The 23,471-nt window shown below is 36.7% G+C and overlaps 1 protein-coding gene across 1 annotated transcript; it reads right to left on the bottom strand.

Annotated features, from left to right (window-relative positions):
* Positions 1–7,132: 7,132 nt before the first annotated feature.
* Positions 7,133–22,436, bottom strand: LOC142342564 (katanin p60 ATPase-containing subunit A-like 1). Its single transcript, XM_075393936.1, has 8 exons — positions 22,100–22,436; positions 21,792–22,025; positions 13,738–14,043; positions 12,981–13,119; positions 12,317–12,470; positions 11,841–11,981; positions 8,259–8,450; positions 7,133–7,508 (listed from the first exon to the last, which is right to left on the bottom strand). Exons 1-8 carry the CDS (start codon positions 22,410–22,412, stop codon positions 7,422–7,424), a joined length of 1,566 nt encoding a protein of 521 aa, XP_075250051.1. The 5' UTR covers positions 22,413–22,436; the 3' UTR covers positions 7,133–7,421.
* Positions 22,437–23,471: the final 1,035 nt, after the last annotated feature.

The raw sequence follows: 23,471 nt of genomic DNA, 5'->3' as shown, positions 1-23,471 counted from the left end.
GACCTAATAGCATTTGCATTTGCCATATTTGTTAACGTTTTGTTTAGCTGAATATCAAAATTTAGATTGTTATCAATCATTATACCTAAATAACGACAACTTGTTTTTAGCTCTATGAAAATTCCATTATAATGAAATTGTTCAATTTTTGATTCACCATTTTTTGAAAAAACCACAATTTCTGTTTTATATCGGTTAAAGTTAGCATATTTTGCCTCATATAACTGTCAGTATTTTCAAATACACTGTTAATTTCGCATAAAAGATTTTCATCGGACTTGGAATGACAAAAAAAGCATGTGTCATCTGCAAACTGTAAAACGTCCTCTTTTTTTCATATTTTCTGGGAAATCGTTGATATACATTATAAAAATTAAAGGTCCTAGAACTGTTCCTTGAGGTACTCCGTGATTGATTGTCACCCAGTTCGAATATTCAATTCCGTCCTTAAAGCATTGTTTTCTGTTAGATAAAAACGATTCTAGCATTGCAATTGATTCCGAACTAAATCCATATTTTGCAATTTTTTCGAGAAAAATTTTGTGAGATATTGAGTTAAAAGCTTTGGCGAAATCCAAGAATATACTAACAACGGTTTCGTTTTCTTCTAACAAACTGTTCACTGGTTCTGTCAACGATATTACTGTATCATTCGAAGATTTTCTTTTCAGAAACCCAAACTGATTTTTATTGATTATTTCATACTTTTCAACATGTTCTAGCATTTGTTGGAGCAAAAGTCTTTCAAAAATTTTTGCATGAGTCGGTGTAACTGATATTGGTCGGTAGTTTTCTGCTTCCAGTGGATCACCTTTTTTGTAAATTGGAGTTACATATGCTTTTTTCAGTACATCGGGAAAAACATTTTTTGATATGCATTCGTTCATTGCAAACTGTAGATGTGTTCCAATAGAAATTTTGCTACACTTGAAGGACCATGTAGTAAGTAATCCAGGACCCGCTGCTTTGTTTTGTGGTAATTGATCAATTACAGTAAAGTTCTTTTCTCGTTATAAGTCTGAAGGAAAACTCAGTTTTGTCAAAATCATAGTCCGGTAGCTCAACCTTTTCTGTCTCGCCTTCGTATAAACCTAATTTAGAAAAACAAATATTAATTGTGTTAGCGATTTCGTTTTTGTCTTTCAAAATATCTTGTTTGAACCGAATTCTAGAAATTTCGCTATTTTTATCCTCGTGTTTTATCTTTGTTTTAATGAATTTCCACTGTTGTTTTAAATCGGGAAGACTTTCGAACAATTTCTGTGAATAATTGTGACTCGCTCTTTTAAGTAGTCTGTTTGTATGGTTTCTTATCCTTTTGTATGAGTTATATGTGTCAACGTCTCCTTTTTCCAAATATTGAAAAGCCTGCGCTTTTCGTTGATAAGATTCAATATTTCTCTGGATAACCATTTCTTTTTTGTTGACTTTGACATTGGCTCTCCTATTTTAATGGGAGCTTCATTATTCAGAATATTTTCAAACATATTTGAAAATTTTTCAAAAGTTGAGTTTGCATTGTTTTGTTGATACATGGGACTCCAATCCGCGGATGCAATTTTTTTGTTAAGATTAGCTCTACTAAATTGGCTAGTATCGCTGTAAAAAACTGCGTTTTGTTGTTTTCATAATCGATATCCAGTGACGAAAGGACAATTTGTGTAAAATGATCACTTCCAAATAACTGCTCGATAACAGTTGTATCAAAAATTTGGTGTTTTGTTGTTAAGCAGTGAGCAATCAGTGTTTCCTGATTTCCATTTGTCCAGGTTGGAGTATTTTTTATTTACTATGTCAAGCCCATTGTTGGAAGCAAATTCTGTCAGTAACTCTCTTTCTCTTTGATTGAAAAAATTGATGTTATTATCTCCGAATAGTATTACATTATCTGTTATTGAATATGCGCCTGAAATTTCTGATGTCAACTCTTCTAGAAAAAACTTGCCGAAGTTTTTGTTGGAACAAAAAGAAACGTTTACTAGAAGTTTTTCCTTAAATGGTGCTTGTATTTCAAGCCATAGTGATTCAAAAAAACTTCTGTTAATAGAGTTGAGATCATTCCGTATTTTACGTTTGAATGTATTTGTTACCCATATTCCTACTCCACCACCTCTCGTTAACTGCGTCAATTTTGATCTGCTTTGATGAACAAAGTGGTGATTGTTGCTTAAAAAATTCACGGGTATCTTCTGATTATCGTTTATCCATGTTTCAGTAACAATAAAGCATGTTTGTCTGTTCTGCTGCTGCAAAAAATCCGAAATTTCTTCGTGTTTGTTGTTAACGCTTCTAATATTTGTGTATACAAAACTTGGATGCAAGTTTGCATTTCCCTCATGTTTTTCGTAGCCTTCAAATGTTTGTAAAATGAGTAAATTGGAACCTGAATTAGATTCGACATCACCGCAAAGAAAAATTAAGTAAGTTATAGTTAGGAACTGATATATTAATTTTAAAGATCAAAATCCAAGACATCGTTATCAACCATTGTTTTGTTTTTAAAAATCAAATAAATTGAAGTGCTTGGGTGACATTTGATTGAACACTTACACTTTTTATTTTCTGCAAGAAAAAACAGGCAAAAAACACGAGAAATTTCCAGTAGTAAAACATATTTTTCAAAGTCACCCAAACGCATCATATCCCATATGACCACTTCTGTTCCAGTTATTGACAGCATTATCTATTGGCTGCTTTTTGATTTGTCTCATAGATACGTTGCTGACAGAAGGTTGATACCCCACACTTGATATGTAATTTCTTAAACTAAAAACCATTTTCTGGATTCCATTTTGATTAAGATGAATGCCAACAATTCGGATATCTGCTTTTTCCAAATTATAATCCAGAATTTTATGTCGGTATTCTGGAACTCGCCGCGTAAATTATCTGCTATATCGTCTAAAGCCCGGTTAAATTTGGTTATTTCATTATTGTTAGTTTCGCGTCCAAAACTGCCGCTTTTTACCTTGGGTAATTTACAAATCGCTACTTTGTAGGGCTTTAATTTATTAACGCATTTCGATAAAACGACTCCCAACTCTTTAGCGGCATCCTCTCCTGCCGTACCTTGATCAATGGCATTATGTCCTGAATGAATAATCAGACATTTTGCTTTTGTTGATGGCGCATAATTGTCAATGATATTATTGAGGTCTTTTATTGTCGAAGATGGATAAGAATGAATGGCAGCATCATTACTGATGTCATTTTGGCGAACCAGTTTATACAAGCTGTCAGAAATAATTAACTGTTTTGTGAAACGAGGAACAAACTTTGGATAAAAATAACGGTTGACAGTAGATTTCACGACATCTTTCTCTACTGTTTTTTCGCTAATTAAATTTGATATTAATTTATCATTCTGACTCCTCAAAAATTGAATCTCAGATTCTCAGATTGAGCTTGATTATAAGGTTCTTTCTGATGTTCCAATTCGAGCTTAAGTCTATCCAATTCTTGGTTATTGTCTTGATTCTTGTTTGCTTGAAGTTAAATGACTACCTTCTTTGATTTCTTAGTTGCATCACCTCGCTTACTAGTTTCTCTTTTGTCCATTTTGACAAACCCGAAATAGTATCTGTCATATTGATATCTATGCTTTAGGGTGATTGGTTTTAGTTATTCCTGCATAAACCAGAAAAAAAAGACTCGCCCTGAAAATGACACTATATTAAATTAAAGGTTAAATTGGTTTGGTCTCACCAGTTTGAAGTCCAGATATAGAATACCCAATAATTCGGTTTGATTGCAGAAAAAAAACTTGTTTGCTTTATCGCAAAAACAAAAAAGGTCTTTGTCAGATAACGTTCTCAATGAATGTAAACAGAAAAAAATCTACGTGTTCGTTCATATAAATTTACGCTGCTGACTTTGCTTTTTGACTTCTCTTATCACGCTATTCAGCTTGAAACCTACTTCAAATTATGGGGTTTTAATTTCCGCAAATCAAACTTACTTGATATGACATTACGCCTATAGCAGCAATAGCAAAAAACCACACTTCTGACGTGTGAAACCGAAAAACAGCATCAAACAATAAAAAAATAGGTCCAATTTACAATCCAGAGAATAAACAGAGCCTGCAGAGGGCTCAAAAATAGCCGCCGAGATAAATTGACCAATTTTTTTTTGTTTTCAGTGTCAAAAAGAGTTCTAGTTTGGCATGCCGTTTCAGTTGGATTTTAAAAATAAACTTAATTCAGCTTCTAAACTGAAAGTTTATAAGCTTAATAGCAATGTCAGCTAGCAAAACACTAGAACTTTGATAACCTAATTCTCAATGACTTAATGACCGGGCTTTATCGGTTTAATTTTGATCTTTTGACTTTGATAGTATTCACCACATTGGGTAATTGAATTCGTGAAAGAAGTTAAAATCCATTCAGTTTAAACAGTGAGTGAAGTAAGTGAAAAGTCAACTGTTAAAAACATGACTTATGTAAAACGAAAAACGTGATCAAAAGGTAAAGGGAATTAAAAAAATAGGACAAGTCCTGACGTACAATTCAAAGAACTTTCATTGAATAAACAAAAACCAGACCTAGAACGGACTATGAGTGTTCTGGGAAAACCATTTCTAAAAAATCAAAAAATCAGATAATGTCAAAAAGCCGTATGTGAACAAAAACAACTAGCGATAAATGGAAATTTGGTTCAAACAAAAAACTAGGCCTAGAATGAACTATGAATGGATTGGGAAAACCATTTAGAAAAATAATACGATCCAAAAATTGAAAAAATTGAAAAAATCTGAAATTGCCGCATGTGAACAAAAACCACAAACAAAAATTTTTGTTCACACACCTTTTTCTCACTCTAAAATAGAGCAAAGACATTTCACGCCACAAAACCACACGCTTTTTCGCTCCACTTCCTGTTTCGGCGTGACCAAAATCACTACTCCAATTTGACTTCAAAAATCATGAAAATGTCTGAAAAGACAGCGCCCCAATACAATTCAAATTTTTTGAATTGTGAAAAGGAGAGGGCCTAAATAATAGCCGTTGAGAGAGGCTATTAAAACCAAACAAATGCCCTGCTTTTAGGTCTCTTCTACTTGAACAGTCTTTTATATCTAACAAAGCATACTGATGTATCCTAACTTGGCGTTATCTTCTGCGATTAAAGTCAGTAGATGACAATTGAATTGTTAAAGTCAATTTTGACCAAAAAATTAACTCAATTTAATCTCGAGATAACCTTAAGTCAAGATAAATATTGACTAATAACTGAACCACCAAAGAGCTTGAAATATGTCTCATTCAAAGACATGCAACCTGTCATTTTGAATTTTGTGATTAAGTGATAAGACAACAAAAAGAAGTACAAATACGAGCAAAACTCACCAACATTTTGAAAAAAAACGGGAGTTATGAAAACCATTAAAGCTCAGCTTGCGGGAAAATGGAAAAGTTGGACTGTTAAAACTAAACAAGTAGCAACACAGCACTGAAAAGAGTGCAATTAAAATGAACATGACGCAAAGTCGAACTAATGTCTATTAATCATAATTGAATTCAAAACTATTCGTACGTTCAGAAGCATTTCTGGAGTCTCAAACAAACATTTGCCATCTCATTAAGCAACGTGTCTTGAAAAAAACTTAGTCCAATTTTAACAGCTGAAAAACTAGAATGGAGAAGGCTCCTTACAAGCGTCTTCATAAATCTATTTTTAAATCAAGAACAGATTGCAATTACCTCGAAATTAATCAAAGCATCATTTTTTACCTCAAAATTAATCAAAGCATCAGTTGCACCAAGCAGAACGAAGAATGTTTTAGACAAAACTTTTTCTTGTACAAATATTAAAAGTTAGTGGATGCTACCACTGTTTTCCAATTAACATTTTATTGTAGTTATTTTACGCTGGTAGGCTTGCTGACCGGACTAAACTTTTTAATTGTGAGCAAAAAACATAAAGACTACTAAAAACAAAATAATTCAGTAAAAAAATAACGATAACAAAACCAACTGAATTTAAAAAATTTCTTTGCTCCTATACTTAGAAAAGCCAAATTTCGCAGAAAACATCGCAGAATTATTAAACAATCCAGAATTAAAACATTAAATAGCCAAGTTACAACATAGCTGGCAGATTGCCAGAAAATAGCCGCAATAGATTTGTAGATCGGCAGTCTAAAAAACAGTAAAAAAGACATACCAAAAAAAATTGTCTTTTCATTGAAGGCTGATCTGATTTTGATTAAAAATCTGTATAAGTAATTGCTGCCTCTATTAGCTGATCTCAAATAACCTTCATTTAGAGTGACACACACCCATTTGAACTTATCTCTTTGAATTAAAGTAAATAAAAGTCAATTTTAAAGTGAGGAAGTCATTTTTGAGAGTGAGGTTAGTCAAGTGTGACCAAAAATTTAATCACGCGCATGAACAAAAAACTCGCTCCACTAAGAGCGAAAAATGACGTCACACATGCAATTCAGTTAAAATTGCATGAACGAATGAACAAAAAGTGGCTGTGACGTCATATGATCGTAACAAAAATCATGACGACGAAATAAAAAAAAACTAAGAGAAGGCCAATAATAGCCCCAGCTATCGCTGTGGGGCTATTAATAAAAAATTTTGGGCCAAATGGACAAAAACGGCTAAAAACTCATTTATATGCGCCAATCTCGCAAAAACTATTTTCAAAGCCAAAAAGTCATTCACTGAACGCAGCGCATGAACAAAAAACTTCGCTCGCTCAGAAAAAGATAGTTCACACGGCAATTTTACTCACTTTTACCAAAAGGTAAAAACGCCGCCTGAACAAATCGTATTTCCGGTAAAAAAAAAGACCGATAGAAAACCAATAGTCCTCATCGAGTCGTAAAAATAGGAGCGCTATAATAGCCAGCTGAGAAGCTGAGGCGGCTACTAATAACTTAAGCGTGAATTCAATCAAATAGTCACAGTGGGATCAAGAGAAAATGCATTAAAAAGACCAACAGGACTAGAATAATTGCTACAAACTTTGCTTCAGAGCAACTAAAAACAGCAAATACAGCAATTGAGAACTTCATTCGAAATCAATTTAGGAGCTTACTGAGCTAAACTAATATTGAAACTCGGCCTGAAAAAAAATCTTTGAAAGATAAATAAATGTTCACTTTGTCATTAGAAAACAAAAATCTACAGTTTTTAAATTACTCAAGGCATGTGCAGCATAATCACAATATCAAAAAGATAAAATCTGTTTGTGTCACTCTAAATAAAATTAGCTATTTGTGGCCTTGTTTAAAGCAAGAAGATATTTCAATATCGCATTCAGCGCCATCTTTCAGAGATTTCAGGTTTTTTTGGAAAACTAGGTTGAGGTTAAGTGTATACATTGGAAGCAGAGAATTCGCCATCAAGTCATTTCAGGATCGCAATATGAATAGTATGAAATTAATCACGATTCTGTCGATTGTTTCACGTGGATCCGTATTCTTTCATCCAGTCCTCATATCTCTTCAGGTCGTCATTTGACACAGAGCGAGATACTTTCTTTAGCGCAATCTGAAATAGTAGCAATAGTAGAAAGACTTAAATTATTTTCAGATAAAACCGAAATAAAATGAAAAATTGAACAAATGGACACAGCTAAGGATTAAAAATAGCTAAGGTAATCGACATAAACAATCGAATTATGTGATCTATAATTAAATTCAAAATATCGCAATAGCCTTATTCTCAAATGACACGAAACAACGCGTCACAAAATCGAAACCTTTATGAATGTTTTTGAAAAGATTTCATGGAGAAGTTGTTTTAAGTTAATTGGGTTTGTGCGTTACATCAAGTCAAGTTTTAAGGATATAACTTGCTTTTCAAAAGGTCAACGACATTATTCTATATTTTAACTTTCAAGTAGGTTTCAATATCCATCATTTGACATGAGTATCTTGAATTAACCTAAATTTTAGAAACATAACCGACTAAACGTCGGAAGAATTGCTCTCAAACGACTAGAGGGAGCTCTAATCAAGATTTAAAGTGAAAAATGGCACCAGTTTCGGCGCACTTTTCATTTGACTTTTAGTATTAAATTGCCGCCAATTGAGTTCAGCTGCTTGAAATTGTGATTGAGACAGAATTTTAGATCACGCGAAACGCAAAAAGTCAAGGGCGTAAAAGTCACTCGAAAAGTCAAAATTGTCAAGCAAAAATTTTGCATAAAAAGACACACACTTTTACAATAATTGCTATGAACTTCGTTCAAGAGCAATTAATAACCAATTAGGCAATGATGATGATATGTCGTCATACCTGGAAGTCTTCGTGCGTTGTGGGGAGGTCAACTTCCTCTGGATCTAGTCGCTTGATCTCTTCTGCATTGAGGCCAGAGATGCGTCTCCTCATTGCCATCATAGCTGCATCTCTGCACACGTTGTTAATGTCTGCTCCAGAGTACCCATCCAGCATGTCAGCAATGGCGTCCAGACTCACATCTGGTGCAAGCTGAAAAAATACAAGAAAGGTTTCAAAAACTAGGAAGGAATGCTACGGCAGACATCGCATGAAGCAGAATAACTGAAAATTTTTATTTTGAAGCTTGAAGAGCATTTCTTGTATCTTTCCAGAATTGCAGCGCTAATTATGAAACTTCCATTTTCAAAATTGCAAGTGATGGTTGCATGCAATCAGAGGTAATATTCTCTCTAGGACAATATAATCGTTATTTAGGAATTGACGAAAAATAAACCTTCGTTCTGTACAGATAAAAGAATTAAAAAAAACAGTTCGAAGGTGAGAAACAATGAAACAATTTTCAAAAAAATAGCAAAATACCTTCAAATATTTTCAAAACATTTTCAAAATTTTCAAACTGCACTTACGGAAACAATATAACTGAATTATGAAAACAACGCCAAATCGATGACTCTGTCATTAATAAAACGAAATGAAAATCCCTGAAGATGCCAAAATGACTTTTTCAAGTAATTAAAACAAAAATACAAACAAAAAGAGAAAAATTGGACAACAAATGGCAAAATCGGATTAACATGCAAAAATTTTTATATAAACAAAGATACCTTAAAGTATAAAGAGGCATTCAGTGCATGAAATTGTCAAAGCAGGGTACCAAATGCGCTGATTTTTTTGGAAGACCCAAAAAATCAAAAATCAATTAAAAAACCGAAAGTAAAAATAGCAAAAATCAGGCCAATTTTTCACTTGGAAACGCATTGTTTGGCTCTAAAAAAACTGTGGTAAAAATTCAGAGTGTTACATATTCAATCAACATCAAATAAAAGTTCTTTCCACAAAACACCAAATTATAAAAAAATGGGCCACTTGGACGAAAAAACAATCAAAAACGGTTATCTATATGCTCCACTCTCGTCAAAAACACTTTCTTTTCAAAGGCAAAAAGTCATCCACCGAACGCAGCGTATGATAAAAAACTTTTCTCCCTGAGTAGAAATCTTCACCGCGAGAGTTTTTCAGTCTTTCGCTTTTAAGAACAAGCCGCGTGATCAAAATACTTCCTGTAAAAAAACAAACATAGTCGGAAAAAATCCGGAAACAACTCGAGGAGTCGTCTTCGTGAGTGAATTACCTCTTATATTAGCTGGTACCTACAAAAAAGCCTACTAAAACCAAAAAAAATCATTCAATATGAAAAAACCCCAAAAAGCAAACTGAACTAAAAAATTACATTACTCTTAGATATAAAACAATCCGACCTTTTAGACGCAGTTGAAAAGATCGAACTGTGCGAGCCATGTCAAGCCATGCTAGGCTCCCAAAATAATCAATTAAAAAAAAATTGAAAACTGCACAAAATGGCCAAAAAGTGTTACAAAATTTATAGGATTCCGTAAGTTCTCTAAATTGAAGCATTATTTTACAAAATAAAAACAGTAATAAATTGGAAACCAAATAAACTTCGCACAATAGTTGTCGCTTTAAATCACAGTGAACGCGATAGAACTAGACAATGGCTAAAAAATAATCAAACCGATATTATTCATGAAAAAGACTAAAGAGACAGAACAATATTCCAACGCAAAAAATTATACAATACCGAAATCAGGACCTATGAGAAATTGTAGAAAAAGTGTCGTTCAAAATATTGGAAAGTGATGCTAGGAAAATCTCAATGCCATTATATATTTAAAAAAATCAATTGCAAACAAAAAGCTTCAAAAAAATTTGAAGAAAAAAAAGAGTAAAATTATTAGTTCGATAATTTTGAATCTAAATTAGACAGGGCAAATAAAACTATAGTTCTAGGGAGATTGTTCGAAAGAGACATGCTAGAATGTGCAGAATACAGACAGTGAAAAGGAAATGAAGAAACTAATTCGCAATTTGAAAAATAAAAAAAAACAATTAAATTGGAAGCTAATTAAAACTCAAAATGAAAATTAAGGTACAAAAACACGGATTTTTCTTTATGAGGCAATCGAGTTTTTAAAAAATTACTGAGCCATCTACCTGTATCAGTTAAAAATGAAAACAGCTCACTTGCGAAAAATTAAAGTAAATTGAAAAAAAAAAACTGAATTTCAAAGAGTTAATGCCAAAACAACTCAATTAGCGACAAAACGCAACAAAAAACATCCACGGTGCAACAGAACACTCTTTACGGTGATCAAATTCTTAATACAAACAAAAAACTTGGAAAATACCTCCAAAATCGGTTTAGTATGCCTACAATTTTAAAATACCTCGCGTCAAAAAGAGGCCTTTAATTCAGGAATTATCACAGAAATGTTACCATATTTACTAGTTTGGTATGAAGAGACTCCGCTTAAAGATCACAAAGTTTGTGAGTCAAAGTTTCACAAAAAAATCAGAAAAAAGTGCCAAGTTTGCACTTGAAACCCATTATTAGCATTTAACTGATTTTAAAAAAATGTTACAGATGGACGAAAACTGTCATCTATATGGCCAATACCTCAGAAACTATTTTCAAAGGCAATTACTCAACGCAGCGCATGAATAAAAACTTCTCTCGCTCAGAAAAAGTTAGTTCGCACATCAATTTTACTCACTTTCACCATTAGGTCAAAACGCCGCCTGAACAAATAGTACTTCCGGTAAAACAAACCTAAAGAAAACCAATGATCCTCTTCGAGTCATAAAAAAAGACGCAACTACCAAAAATAAATATTGTTCGGAGATCAACGTTAGAAATGTCACTATTTGCCATTCTTACTTTTTCAAGGACTATTTATACATGCTGAGTTAATGAAGCCTCAGCTATAGCTTTAGGGGTCCTTTTAAATTTCTTTATTTATAGAGCAGTCGAAAGCTGCAAGCTTGATCAACAGGTTCAATAGATCAATCGGTTTTTTTCCGTTTGTGCCCCCCCCCCAGCTTAGTGGGTGCATGTGATTTGCAACCCCGAGACGCATGTGCCACGTTTTTTACAATGATTTCCTATGTAATGGCACGCACGTGCTCTAACTAGGGGTGTATAACGTACTGGGGAAGAGGGACACTAACAGAAAAGATGCCTTTTCCCCTTTGTTTTTTCTATTTTTGTACTTTTGTACACGATGTTTTATAAGTAAATGATAGCAACTACGTCTTCTCTTAATATATATTTCCTAAACTGGTGCCAAGACAGACAGGTACATTGAAAACTTTATTCTGAAATCAAACCTCAACTACAACTGAGAAATATGAAACATAGCAGGCAGATTGCCAGAAGTTAGCCGCAATAGCTTCGCAGATCTACAGTCTCAAAAGGATAGTGAAAGAAACGGGCCAAAAAAAATTCTTTGGAACAAAAAAGCAACTGCAACCCGTAAGTTTTGTCGAAGGACACTTTCCTCCATTCCATAAAACTTTGGTCAAGCTAGTGAAACTTATCTCTTCTGTCTGATTAAGCCTAACCTTGATGTCTTTGAGACAGATTTCAAGAAGCTGTCTTCTGCCCTCCTTGTCAGGAAGTGGAATATAGATCCTCTTTTCCAGTCTCCTCCTCAGAGCCTCGTCAATATCCCAGGGGAAGTTAGTCGCACCCAAAACCATAACCTGAAATACCATCTTTTACTATTTATGTCTCATTGACAGTTTTTTTAGTTTGACTACTCATTGAGTAGTTTTTTAAACGACAAGTAATAAATCACCAGAAAACATTCTTTTTTAAACAAAGTATTCATGCACATCTTCGTGCTATACTACAGCTGTATATATTGTTTCGCCCGAAGGCTTAGTGGGCATATAACTTTTACGCGCGCGCCCCAGGCTAACTTGCTATTTTTTGTACTAGTAATAGTATTGTGCTATATAACACAAACTGTGATTTGGGGGTATAAAAACACGGGAAGGGGGGATAGAACCAAAAAATTTTAGATGTGAGAACTGACCATTTTGCCTGGCTCGTTGCCGGAATCAACCCCGTCCATCTGAGTTAAGAGTTCTGACTTGACTCGTCTGCTTGACTCGTGTTCTGACTCAGAGCCCCTCTTGCTACAAAGGGAATCTATCTCATCGATGAAGATTGTTGAGGGTGCGTAGTACCTGAAAAAGTTTTATAAACATAAACCGACTAGCATCAGACAAATCGCTCTGAAACGACAGGCGAAGGGGGCTGTAGCCTAGATTTACGGGTCCGAACAACTCCGACCAAGGATGAGTTGGAGTCATTCGAGGAGTGATATTGAAAGAATGTTCTAGAAAAAAATGGTCAAGCAAAAATTGCGCATTAAAAAAGACGCACGTTGTCAATAATTGCTTCAAACTTCGTTCGAGACCAATTAACAACTTTGTTATGAAAAGAGACAGGGACAAGCCAAGTAGCAGCCAAACTCCCATTTCCTTCAAATTAAAGACTCATATGATAGAATTAGAAAAGCATTTTCCATAGTTCTGTCGGATCAGGTCGAAAATTTACCAATGCTCAACATTACTTTTCACACACGGTGGCATGAGTCTTGACATTTTATAAAGCACATATTACTTCGTAGTGTGACTCAGTTCCAACTATTCTTTTTACACTGATTCCTCTCAATCGCCATGAATTAATTGTACCTTGCCATTTCGAAGAGAAGTCTGACGAGCTTCTCGCTTTCTCCTCTCCACTTGGACGTCATTGTGGCTGAAGAGACGTTGAAGAACGTTGTCCCACATTCTGTTGCAACTGCCTTGGCCAATAACGTCTTCCCAGTACCTACAAAATTAGTTGATACAGTTCACGCCTCGAAATTAGCAATTGTGCTGTGTCTATAGCATTAAGATCATCTCAATCTGCGAACGCGTCATCTTTATTAAGAAATATTTATAACCTTCGTGACCAGCAATAAAAAAAATCAAATATGAATCTTGCAACTAGTTATTACTATGTCGAGCTAAAAGAGAAACTATTTTTTATATGCAGCGCTTTTTATAAACAAAGAAATACAGCGCTTTTTTCTATCCGCACAAATGCAGATAACATTATTCGGTACTCTTGTTTAACTTTTGCTTCCACCATAAAGGAAATTAGTAGCTTTAACATGTGCCACAATAGAGATGTAATAATCTCAATTATCAATCGTCATATTCTAAGACTGGCAGAGGAAAAAGTTCCGATTCTTACAAGATAACCAAATGAGCTGAGTTCCAACAAAGCAGTTAGCAATTTCGGATCCATTCTGTCCCCTCCGCCCCCCCCCCCCATTACAATTTATATAGTGTTACATAGCACGTTTCTATGTAAAAAAACAGCACGTGCTACTGGGGGGCTTAAAAGTTATGCCCACTAAGCTGGGGGGGGGGGGGGGGGGGGGATAGTTCAACAACTTCTTACCGGGAGGTCCCACCATCAGCACCCCTTTCCACGGCCTTCTAATGCCAGTGAAAAAATTGGGCATCCACATGGGCAACACAACAGCCTCGTCCAACAACCTCTTCGCATCAGCATTGCCAGCAATGTCACTCCAGTGAATGTTGAGATTGCGCATCAGTATGTCTCTCTGTAGCAACTCGATCAGATCTTTGTCATAGCCTGAAGGCTCGAAGGGTTTGTCCTCTGCTTTCACAGGTACCTTATCTCTGTCCTTACCACCCGCAGCTCCTTGAGGTGCAGCCTTAGATTCAGGCGGAGCAGCTTTGCCTGTAAAAATTTACAAAAAATTGGACGCAAAAAATTGACGTATCTATCCTTCACAATTGTATCTGACAGATATCAAGAGAAATTGATATGTAGCACACAGTTAACCAAATATTAATAAATCAACCAATTTTGATGGATTATGATAATTGATCCCTATCAAGCAGAGATCAAATTTAATTATACCACAATGGAACCATATCGAATGGGACATACACAAACAATATAAAACTGCCCCGTTAATTGTTCTTTTCTCAATGCAGAGAATCTGATCATCTAGTTTGTTGGATTTGAGTGCAATTATGGACCCGAAATTGCATGCAGCAACAGATAATTTAGAGCATAGCCGGCAGATTGCCGGAAAATAGCCGCGATAGACGCTTGGGGCCTTCCATGAATTGAAACGACTAAAGAAACCACCAGTCCTTTAATAGACCACTAGAATTTTTGGGTTAGCTTTGGACTGTCATTTTCATGAGACGCATAAGCTCTATAAGGAGAAAGCCCTAATAGGGCTTTTCAAAATTAGGATCTTTTCCGTTTGTGTCCCCTCAGCTTAGTGGGCGCATATTATTTGCACCCCTCAGATGCACGTGCAATATTTTATACATAATGACTTACTACGTAATGGCACGTGTTCTGTAACTGGGGGGCGCATAACGTACTGGGGGGCACAAACGGAGAAGATCCCGAAATTAATATTCGAAATCAAAAACTCAAGACTCTTATAAACATAGCCGGTAGATTGCCGGAAAATAGCCGCGATAGACGCTTGTGGCCTTCCATGAATTGAAACAACTAAAGAAATAAGATAGACCAGCAGTTCTTTAATAGACCACTACACTTTTTAGGTTAGATTCGGCCTGTCAATTTTATGACAAATACGGTCTATAAGGGGAGCTTTTTCAAAATTGATATTCGAAACCAAAAACTCAAGACTGATATTAAAGAATTAGGGCATATAAGTTTGCAACTACTTAGATGCACACTATTGATTTTTAATTAAAATGTTCATAAAATTTAAAGTTTCATAAGAGTTCATAGAGTTCAGAAGTCATTTTTTCGAGTGAGGTAAGTCACGCAATTGACCTAAAAGCAGAAATGACGTCACGTGCACAAATTTTAATTGCAATGGAATAGAAGTCAATGAAGTCAATTCCAAGAAGTCAATTCCAAGAAGTCAGGTCGTAAGAATCATCGATGGAGACGACGAATTAAAAAAACCACGATGTCCCCAATAATAGCCGCTATCGCTTCGCGGCTATTAATCAAGAATTAGGGCATATATGTTTGGCACTACTTAGATGCACACTATTGACTTTTAACAAGTAAATGTTCACAAAATTTAAAGTTCCATAAGTGAGTTCAGAAGTCATTTTTTTAGTGAGGTAAGTCATTGAAAAAGTCAATTCCAAGAAGTCAGGGTAAGACGAAAAAAAAATCTGTTAGACGAAGTAAAAAAAAATTAGGATCATTATAATAGCCGCCTGGAATTGAAGGCGCGGCTATTAAAAAAACATGACCAGCAGATTGCCGGAAAATAGCCGCCGTTGCCCCCCTTTGGGATTATCAGGATTGAAACAAAAAAGATACAAATTGACAGGCTTTTTCTAAAAGTCGAAAAGTGTTCTAATTTAGGGAGCAGTTTCATTAGATTGCACAACTAAACTAAATTCGGATTCTAAACAGAAAGCTCTAATAAGCATTGATAACATGATGCAATATAACTTAATGACTGGGCTTTACGGCTTTATCCCGTTTCGTTTGATTTTGCTCCTTCGACCTTGACCGTATTCCCTATATTGCGTAATTCCTTCAGTGAACGGTCACCAAACGTTTTGTAATATTTCCCAGGTATTACATCGTTCCAGTCATGAAGAAACATTCAATTATCAGGTTTCTTTGTCAAGAATTACTCGAAGAAAGCAACTGTTTTTCGCAAGAAAATTGAAGGTGAGTCAAACTGTTCAAATTTTCACTCTGACTTGATGGTTGTTGAACATGCTGCAGGGTGAAGGAGGAGAAAATTGCAGCTGTCGTTTCGGGAGAGGTGATAATCCAAGTTTCCTGGGACTGTTCCATAGTCAAAGCAAAAACTGGCTAAACAGTCGCAATACGTGCAAGAGGGGTGACGGGGCTAACGAACGTACCATAAGCTGCCATTTTAACTTTCACTACTCGGTTTAGTCCGTCGCGTCCCGGATACACCTACCATATTCGTCTCAACTGACATTTTCCACGTGGAGTAATATCATCGGAAGCTCAGCGGTGGTTCGTTGTTGTTGATACATTTGGCCGCTTTAATAGTGCCGGGAGAAATTCCATAAACAGTCTCCAGAAAATCTGCTGTTCTTCCAACATTTGAAGCTAGCTCAGTTTTGATTATCAAACTGTCCTCGGGGGTGGGAGCTGAAAGGCTTGTCGATCAAGAAGCGGTTCAGCGTAAGGGGAATCTCATTGCCAGGAAGGTCACCAATAATCGTCAACGTTCTGGAGTTCAAAATTCCTGCAGTTTCAACAATGGTGGTATGAAAGATTTTAAGCGGCAGTCAGGTGCTTCGCTTCTCGGCAGGTGGTCAACCTTCTTGGGTGTTTGACGCTCAGTAGTTCGCGCAACTGCTTAGCAGCTGCTGACTGGTTTAAAGTTACATTGGCTCACATCTTGTTTTGCCAAAAACTAACGATAATGATGCAATAAACTTAACCGACTAAACGTCGGAAGAATTGCTCTCGAACGACTAGTGGGAGCTCTAATCAATTGCAGCCTGCTTCAGTCGGGGGAGGGGGAGCCTAAATGGGACTAAGAAGCACAATAGTGGGCTTCAAATAACCACATTAGAGGTTAACATATACCACTATTAAGATTTAAAGTAAAAAAATGGCACCAGTTTCGGCACACTTTTCATTTGACTTTTAGTATTAAATTGCCGCCAATTGAGTTCAGCTGCTTGAAATTGTGATTGAGAGGGAATTTTAGATCACGCAAAAAGTCAAGGGCGTAAAAGTCACTCCAAAAGTCAAAATTTTCAAGCGAAAATTTTGCATAAAAAAGACACACACGTTTAAAATAATTGCTATGTACTTCGTTCAAGAGCAATTAATAAATTGTCTTATTTTCATATCATCAAAGTTCACTTGCCCGAGCCGTGCCGGTACATTGAGGAAGCTGCATTATTGTTTTCTGGTTAACACGAGGACTGTCTCAATGACCGGTCTAAATACTTAAAATTGTGATCGGGCAATTATTTCCCTTTTAACGGTTCATAGAGAATAAAAATATACCGAAAAAAGAAAATCTAAAAACCAATTGTTTCGAAGCACCTCACGATTCCTAACTCTTTCCAACTGCATAGTAAGTGAAAATTTGTCGCATCCAAAACAATTTCACCAAAAATTCAGTTGTCCTGAACATTGACAAAACAATTAAGACAAAAAGTACTACAATTCAAAAAATTAAACTGGCATTTGAAAACCCAGTTTTGCTTCAATCATGTCATCAACATCTAAGCGCTCAAACACTGGACCTTGCCAACATGACCTTGCCACCATCATCCAATTTTTCCATTTTTTTGTTAACTTTGATACAAAATAACGAAGATGTTGTTAATTTTAACATGTATGCCACTTGATCGCTAAATGGCAAAGCAAATTGAATTTATTGGTCATAAAAAGATAGAAATGTGTCAAAATCAGTTTAAAACAGTGTAAATGTTGTCAGAAAATATTTACTTTTTACAAATATGGCCAGAACACTTCCAGAACCTATGTTGCAGCCTAGTTGAACCCATTCAGATAAAAAATAATCGAAAACAAAAACCTGCTTTGAAAATTCCGCACGTGAACAAAAAATTCTCTCCTTGAACGATAATTTTTTGCGCCTACTTTTCTTGCTCTCTTCCAAAAATGTGCCATGAAGAACGAATCACTTTCTCTTCGTTCTGCTCTTCAATTTTGAGCAGAACCGTGACTAAATGCTTAGTATTCACGTACGGCATTTCCTGTTTCAAACACGCTCCAACAAAATATTGATTAAAAAAGACGCTCCGCCAATACGCGTCTTGGGTTCATAGAAAGACAGCGCCCCAATACAATTCGAACTCTTTGAAATTTTTTTTCAAAAATGGTAAATTAAGAAATGTCCCTCCCCAACACTGGCTGATTATTGGCTGGTCCGGGGCCCTCCCAGGACTACGTCTTCATAAAGCATTTCGTGTTGTTTAAATCTATCAATAAAAATATACAATCATCAGCTGAGGAAGTAAAACAAAAGACAGACAGCATTAGAAAACCAACAAATAATGACAAAAGTAGATGAGTAAAACTAACAGCCTCCCTTCTTCAACCACAGCTCCCATCGAGGCATTTACAATTTTGCGCCGCCTAAGTGTCCTTGACCCAAGAATGCAGAGGATAGAACTCCACAGGAGAGCAAAGCTGATTTTTGTCCTTAGATACAAGATGATATCAGCGTAGCTGTCCTCTTTTCGCGCAGAGAGCTTTCAGTTGTTTCAGCGCTGTTGAAGCTGATGGGCCAGCTCCACCAGTGCATGCAAAGACAAGCGGACAAAACGTTGCTTCTTCAACCTCAGTTGTTCTTTGTTCATATTTATTCTTTTTAATAGATTCGTGGTACTTGTAGGCTTCGCTAAGGCTTTCAGGGCAAATTTTTGCCAGCGGGTTGAAAATTTTCACATCAAAATAGGTTTTGTTGAACCTCGATTCCCAAAGTCCGTTGGCCTTGATATCTAATCTTGCATCATCATCAGTTGTCGTTGATTTAAGAGCAAAGGTTTCCCCTTGCAGCGGCTCAAGATGAGGTTCGATCTCGACATCATGACAGACATCACTTTACAAGTTCGCAAAGAAATCGCGGAGTTCGTTATGTCTCATGTGCGTGTATCCTCCTTTCGGACGGTGGAGGGCATGTGCCACAGTGAAGTTTTCATTGCATGCACATAGTGATGTCATCTTCACTGGGTCCCAGCCATAGCGAAGGGCATGCCATCACGAAACTCGCTATTCGTTAGGTCGAAGTGATAACGCTTCAATGGCATAGCGTTCAATCAGCATGATGCACCTTTTTCACTAGCTAAGTCAAGTGAGCGAATCTCAATTCGCTCTAATTCTCGTCTTTTTTGATTTCATAGCAAGCTCTTTCTCCTTTTTTTATTTCATGTATGATTTGTTGTTGCTTTAGTTCGGCTTCGGGCAGAGATAGGGATAAGGGACTTGACAACTGAACTGATCGTTCATATTCCTTAAGGCGGTCATTGGGTTTAAGGATGTTCAGGCCACCCTCCCTTATCGTCAACGAAAAGATATCCCTTTATTTTGGATTGTAGGCAAGATTCTTTAATAGATTAGGTAATAGCTCATCGTTGATTGATTTCTCACATTCTCTTAAAAGGTCTTCAATATTGGGTGCTGTACGCGCTAAAACAAGTCAATTTATCCTGAATCGATGAAGTGAACGGTTTATAAACATTTTGAGGTGAAACATTGGCATGAGCGGCTGGCTTTCTTAACAATTTCTGCTGTTTTAGTGATCTTTCTACAAATTTCTGCATTATCAGAACCTATTACACTACCAAGTACTCTGCAACCGTCAACTATTTCAACTTCGTCGTGAGTTAAAATCTGCTGCGCTTTTTCAAGATGTTCTTTTGTAATGATGTGGAATTTGGTAAGATGGTAACCGAAAGCAGGACCTTCAATAATGAGTCAAAAAGCTTTTTCAAGTTATCAAGAGAGCCGACAGCGTTACCATCGTCCGCATACTATTTTTGAACTCTGAAGCAATCGTCAAAAAGTTCAATTAAAGGGATAATGGCAATTCCATACATCGACATCGCAAGGGGGTCGCCCTGGGTTGTACCTTACTGAGAGAATATTGTTTGTTTGTTAATAAACAAATTCGATGGTTCACGATATGAATTACATATAGAATGATAGAGAGTAGGGCATAATTTCTCGATGTTTCTTAGGGCAATATCACGATTGAAACTATTGAACGCGTTTTTTTGTATCAATAAGCAAGATCGCCTCCGAATCTGTGTCTTTAAAAAGCAGCTATCAATGAATGGATAGCATATTCAATTCCTTTTTGGTCCATACATAGTTGCTGATCACCAGCATTATGAATGAGATGAGGCATCACCATTGCGCAGTACATTGCCGTTTCCGCGTTAGAATCATTTAAAGTGGCAGACAGGATTTCATTCAAGGTATCGGTGAACTTAATGCCTGTCTTGTTTCTTGGTAGCGTAAAAAAGATTGCTTTCCAATGAACAACTTGTTTGTAGATGTTCTTCATAAGCTCTTTTTTTGCTTTCTTCGAGGTTCAGCCAATAACTGCAGGGTTCAGGACAGGCTTCCCTAGAAGCTTGCGATGTCTGGCTATCGGAGGCTGCATGGCTTAGAGTTGTTGCCTCTGAGGAGATTACTGTTGCTTTCGTTTCGCAGCATACGCAGCGAAGTTCTCATGGTGTTCTCGCCTAGCGCTGAGTCCACTACACTTTACGTGCTGGTAAGTGGCGCATGAGTAACACCAAACCCCTCCACCCCTGAGATGGTTTGAACATCTTGAGCAGTGTGACTGCTCGGACATGTGGATTGGATATAAATAAGGGAGGCTGTTAGTAGTCTCCCAGTAGTCACCAAGAGAATAAAGGGCTCAGCTAATAAATATAAAACGACGGACAAATTTTCTCGATGACAGGCGCGGCAGTTTAATTGTGAAAAGGGGTTTACAGCCTAGATAACCCATGGAGGAACAAAATACTGACAATGGAGGAGTGCAAACCCGCGATCTGCGTATGCCAATCTGTTACCTTTACCAGTAAGCAATTACGGCTTTCAATACTCCTCGCTTTTATTATCGCAACCGACTTATTTTCTGAATGCCATCGATTTAGATAACACAAAAATCAAGAAATCAAACGTGAAATAGAAACTGGAGAGCGAAATGATATTCTAGACCAAAAAATGGTCAAGTAAAAATTTCCTATAAAAACAACACACGTTTACAATAATTGCTTCAAACTTCGTTCGAGAGCAATTAAAAATGAATGCCATCTCTTATACAAAGAATTTGCTCAAGAAAAAATATCGCAAATCCATAAGAGCAAAGCAACCATTCAAGTGATATCACAAAAATTGATAAATTCCATGGATAAAATGATATTATACACAAATTTCAGCTGAGAAAAGTGTAAAACATAAACCGACTAATGTCGGAAGAATTGCTCTTGAACGACAGGCGGGTAGAAAATTATTCGACCACACCGGGATTCGAACCATTGACCTCCCGATACCTAACCAAATGCACTGCCCAGTGGGCCATCAGACACCTCTCGTTCATTTGCTGCAACCAATTTATATTAGCAACAAGCTTTACTTCGGAGTGAGAGCAATAGAGATCACTCAAAAATGAAGAACGAAAGCGTGAAAAAGTCATTTGACAAGTCAAAGAGTATTCTAGAAGAAAAGCGCAAAATGGTCAAGCAAAAGATTTGCATAAAAAAGACCACCACGTTTACAATAATTTCCATGAACTTCGTTCAAGAGCAGTTAAACAAAAGACAGACAGCAGAACACAAACAACTGATGGCGAAAGTAGATGAGTCAAACTAGCTTCTTTTCTTCAACCACAGCTCCCATTTAAGAAAATAATTTCGCACCGCCTATGTGCGCATGCGCCCCGAATTTCATGAAGATCAACATCCAAGAAATTTACAAATTGCAGTAGTTACCTTTCGCGGGTTGATTCGGTGATGCTTTTTGATTTGCAGCTCCAGCTGCATTAATTCTTGCTTGAGCAACTCTGTTTGCAGCGGCATTGTTACTCTTTGGCACAACAGGTTTTGAGACTGGTTTTTCTGCTGGAATATTGCTGCGACGGTTAGCTGGTGGTCGCTGAACTCGAGCAAAAGGGGGTTGTTGTGGACCGAAAACGTCAGGGTCATTTCTGTAGTCGTCGTAATCACCTAATAGGTACATCAATTTTTTTAAAAAAATAGATTGTTTTGCTGGCATTAAAATGAAATCCGCATCAACTTACCAGCACCTCTATCTTCATGATACTCTTCAAACCTACGGTTTCCACCTTTGCCCCCGTCCATGTGCATAGACTCAAGAATCCGTACTATATTCTTCACATTTTGTAACTCTACAGTTAGATTCTGCCGCATTGTAAGCCACTTATCGCGAGCTCTGGGTTCGGGACATGATTGGACATTCTTTTGAATTAACTTAATCACGCCTTCATAAAAAACACTTGCTTGCTCATATTGACCCAAAAGAGCGAGTTCGCGCGCACTTTGAACATCTCGATCAATATCTGATAGTTCTTTGCTACTTCCTATAGCTGACATTTTCTGAAATATTAGACATCAACTTTTTCCCCCAAAACAATGATAAAGAAGGCATTCAAGCAATTTTCAATTTTTTTTCCATCTGAAACAGCGGTAAAGTTTCTCAAGTTTCTGTTATGAGAAATTTTGGATCCCCCCAGTAGGTTCTGCGCCCCCCACTTACAGAGCACGTGCCATTACATAGTAAACCATTATGTAAAAATATGGCACGGGCGTCTGGGGTGTGCAAATAATATGTGCCCACTAAGAACTTACAGACTATGCTAGATTCAAAAGATTGAAACATCCCTATACAAAGGAGGCGTCTAGCAACACTTTTAATAAGTATTATCAACACGATAATAACACGTCAGCCTACTAATTGCATTGCGTAGGAGGGCGAAACTAATTTTCGTCCGAATTCATGTTATTGCGTCAGAGTATGTGTCGTTTTTCTCTTAGATTTTTTTGCTGCTAGTTGCGTTACAGTGCGTTTTGCAGAGCACCCTTCAATTGCAATGCAGGAAAATTTTATCAATTCTAGTATATTCGTACTGAAAGCTTTCGCCTTCTAGCAGCTGAATTAAAAACTCAACATTGACGTCATAGCAGACGCCATGCATTATTTTCGCAATTGTGTCCCTAATTTCATTGCTCTGCTTGTGGGCATAGCACCCCATGCTGTGGAGGGCATCGGTTAGTGTGATTTTTTCACCGGAAGGGCAGTCGATAGCTGTATTTTTCTTCAAGATTCCAACGCATGCAAACCGTGGCCGAATTCAAATTTCGTCGCCATAAAAACCATATCGTTTGTGTCAAGGATGTGAGCCATTTGGAGGCTCCTTTTTCAGACGCCAACAGACAATGCGACGTTTGTCTTCAGGTAACGCGTGGAGAACATCTCTGCAAGTTTGTCCTCTCAGATTGAGTGTTGCGTTTGTCTTGCGTAATCTTATCGCATTTGAGGTGAACATTCGTGAGATCATAATTTCCAAGAAACTCGACAGCAGCAGTCAGTCAGTATCGTATTGCGTTGGCTAACTTACTTTGAGTTCACCCTCCTGTGTCGGTAGCGAGTAC

The sequence above is a fragment of the Convolutriloba macropyga genome, chromosome 7 (assembly GCF_964194025.1).
Source record: "Convolutriloba macropyga chromosome 7, txConMacr16.3, whole genome shotgun sequence".
Classification (NCBI taxonomy): Eukaryota; Metazoa; Xenacoelomorpha; order Acoela; family Convolutidae; genus Convolutriloba; species Convolutriloba macropyga.
Note: the sequence above shows the minus strand (reverse complement) of the source record. Positions and strands in the feature narration are given on the sequence as shown.

Coding starts and splice junctions, on each gene's coding strand:
- LOC142342564 (XM_075393936.1), bottom strand. CDS start 22,412: ATGTCAGCTATAGGAAGTAGCAAAGAACTATCAGATATTGATCGAGAT. Junction 13,120..13,737: donor GCTGATGGTGGGACCTCCCG/GTAAGAAGTTGT, acceptor CTAATTTTGTAG/GTACTGGGAAGACGTTATTG. Junction 12,471..12,980: donor CTTCTCTTCGAAATGGCAAG/GTACAATTAATT, acceptor AAACTTTTTCAG/GTACTACGCACCCTCAACAA.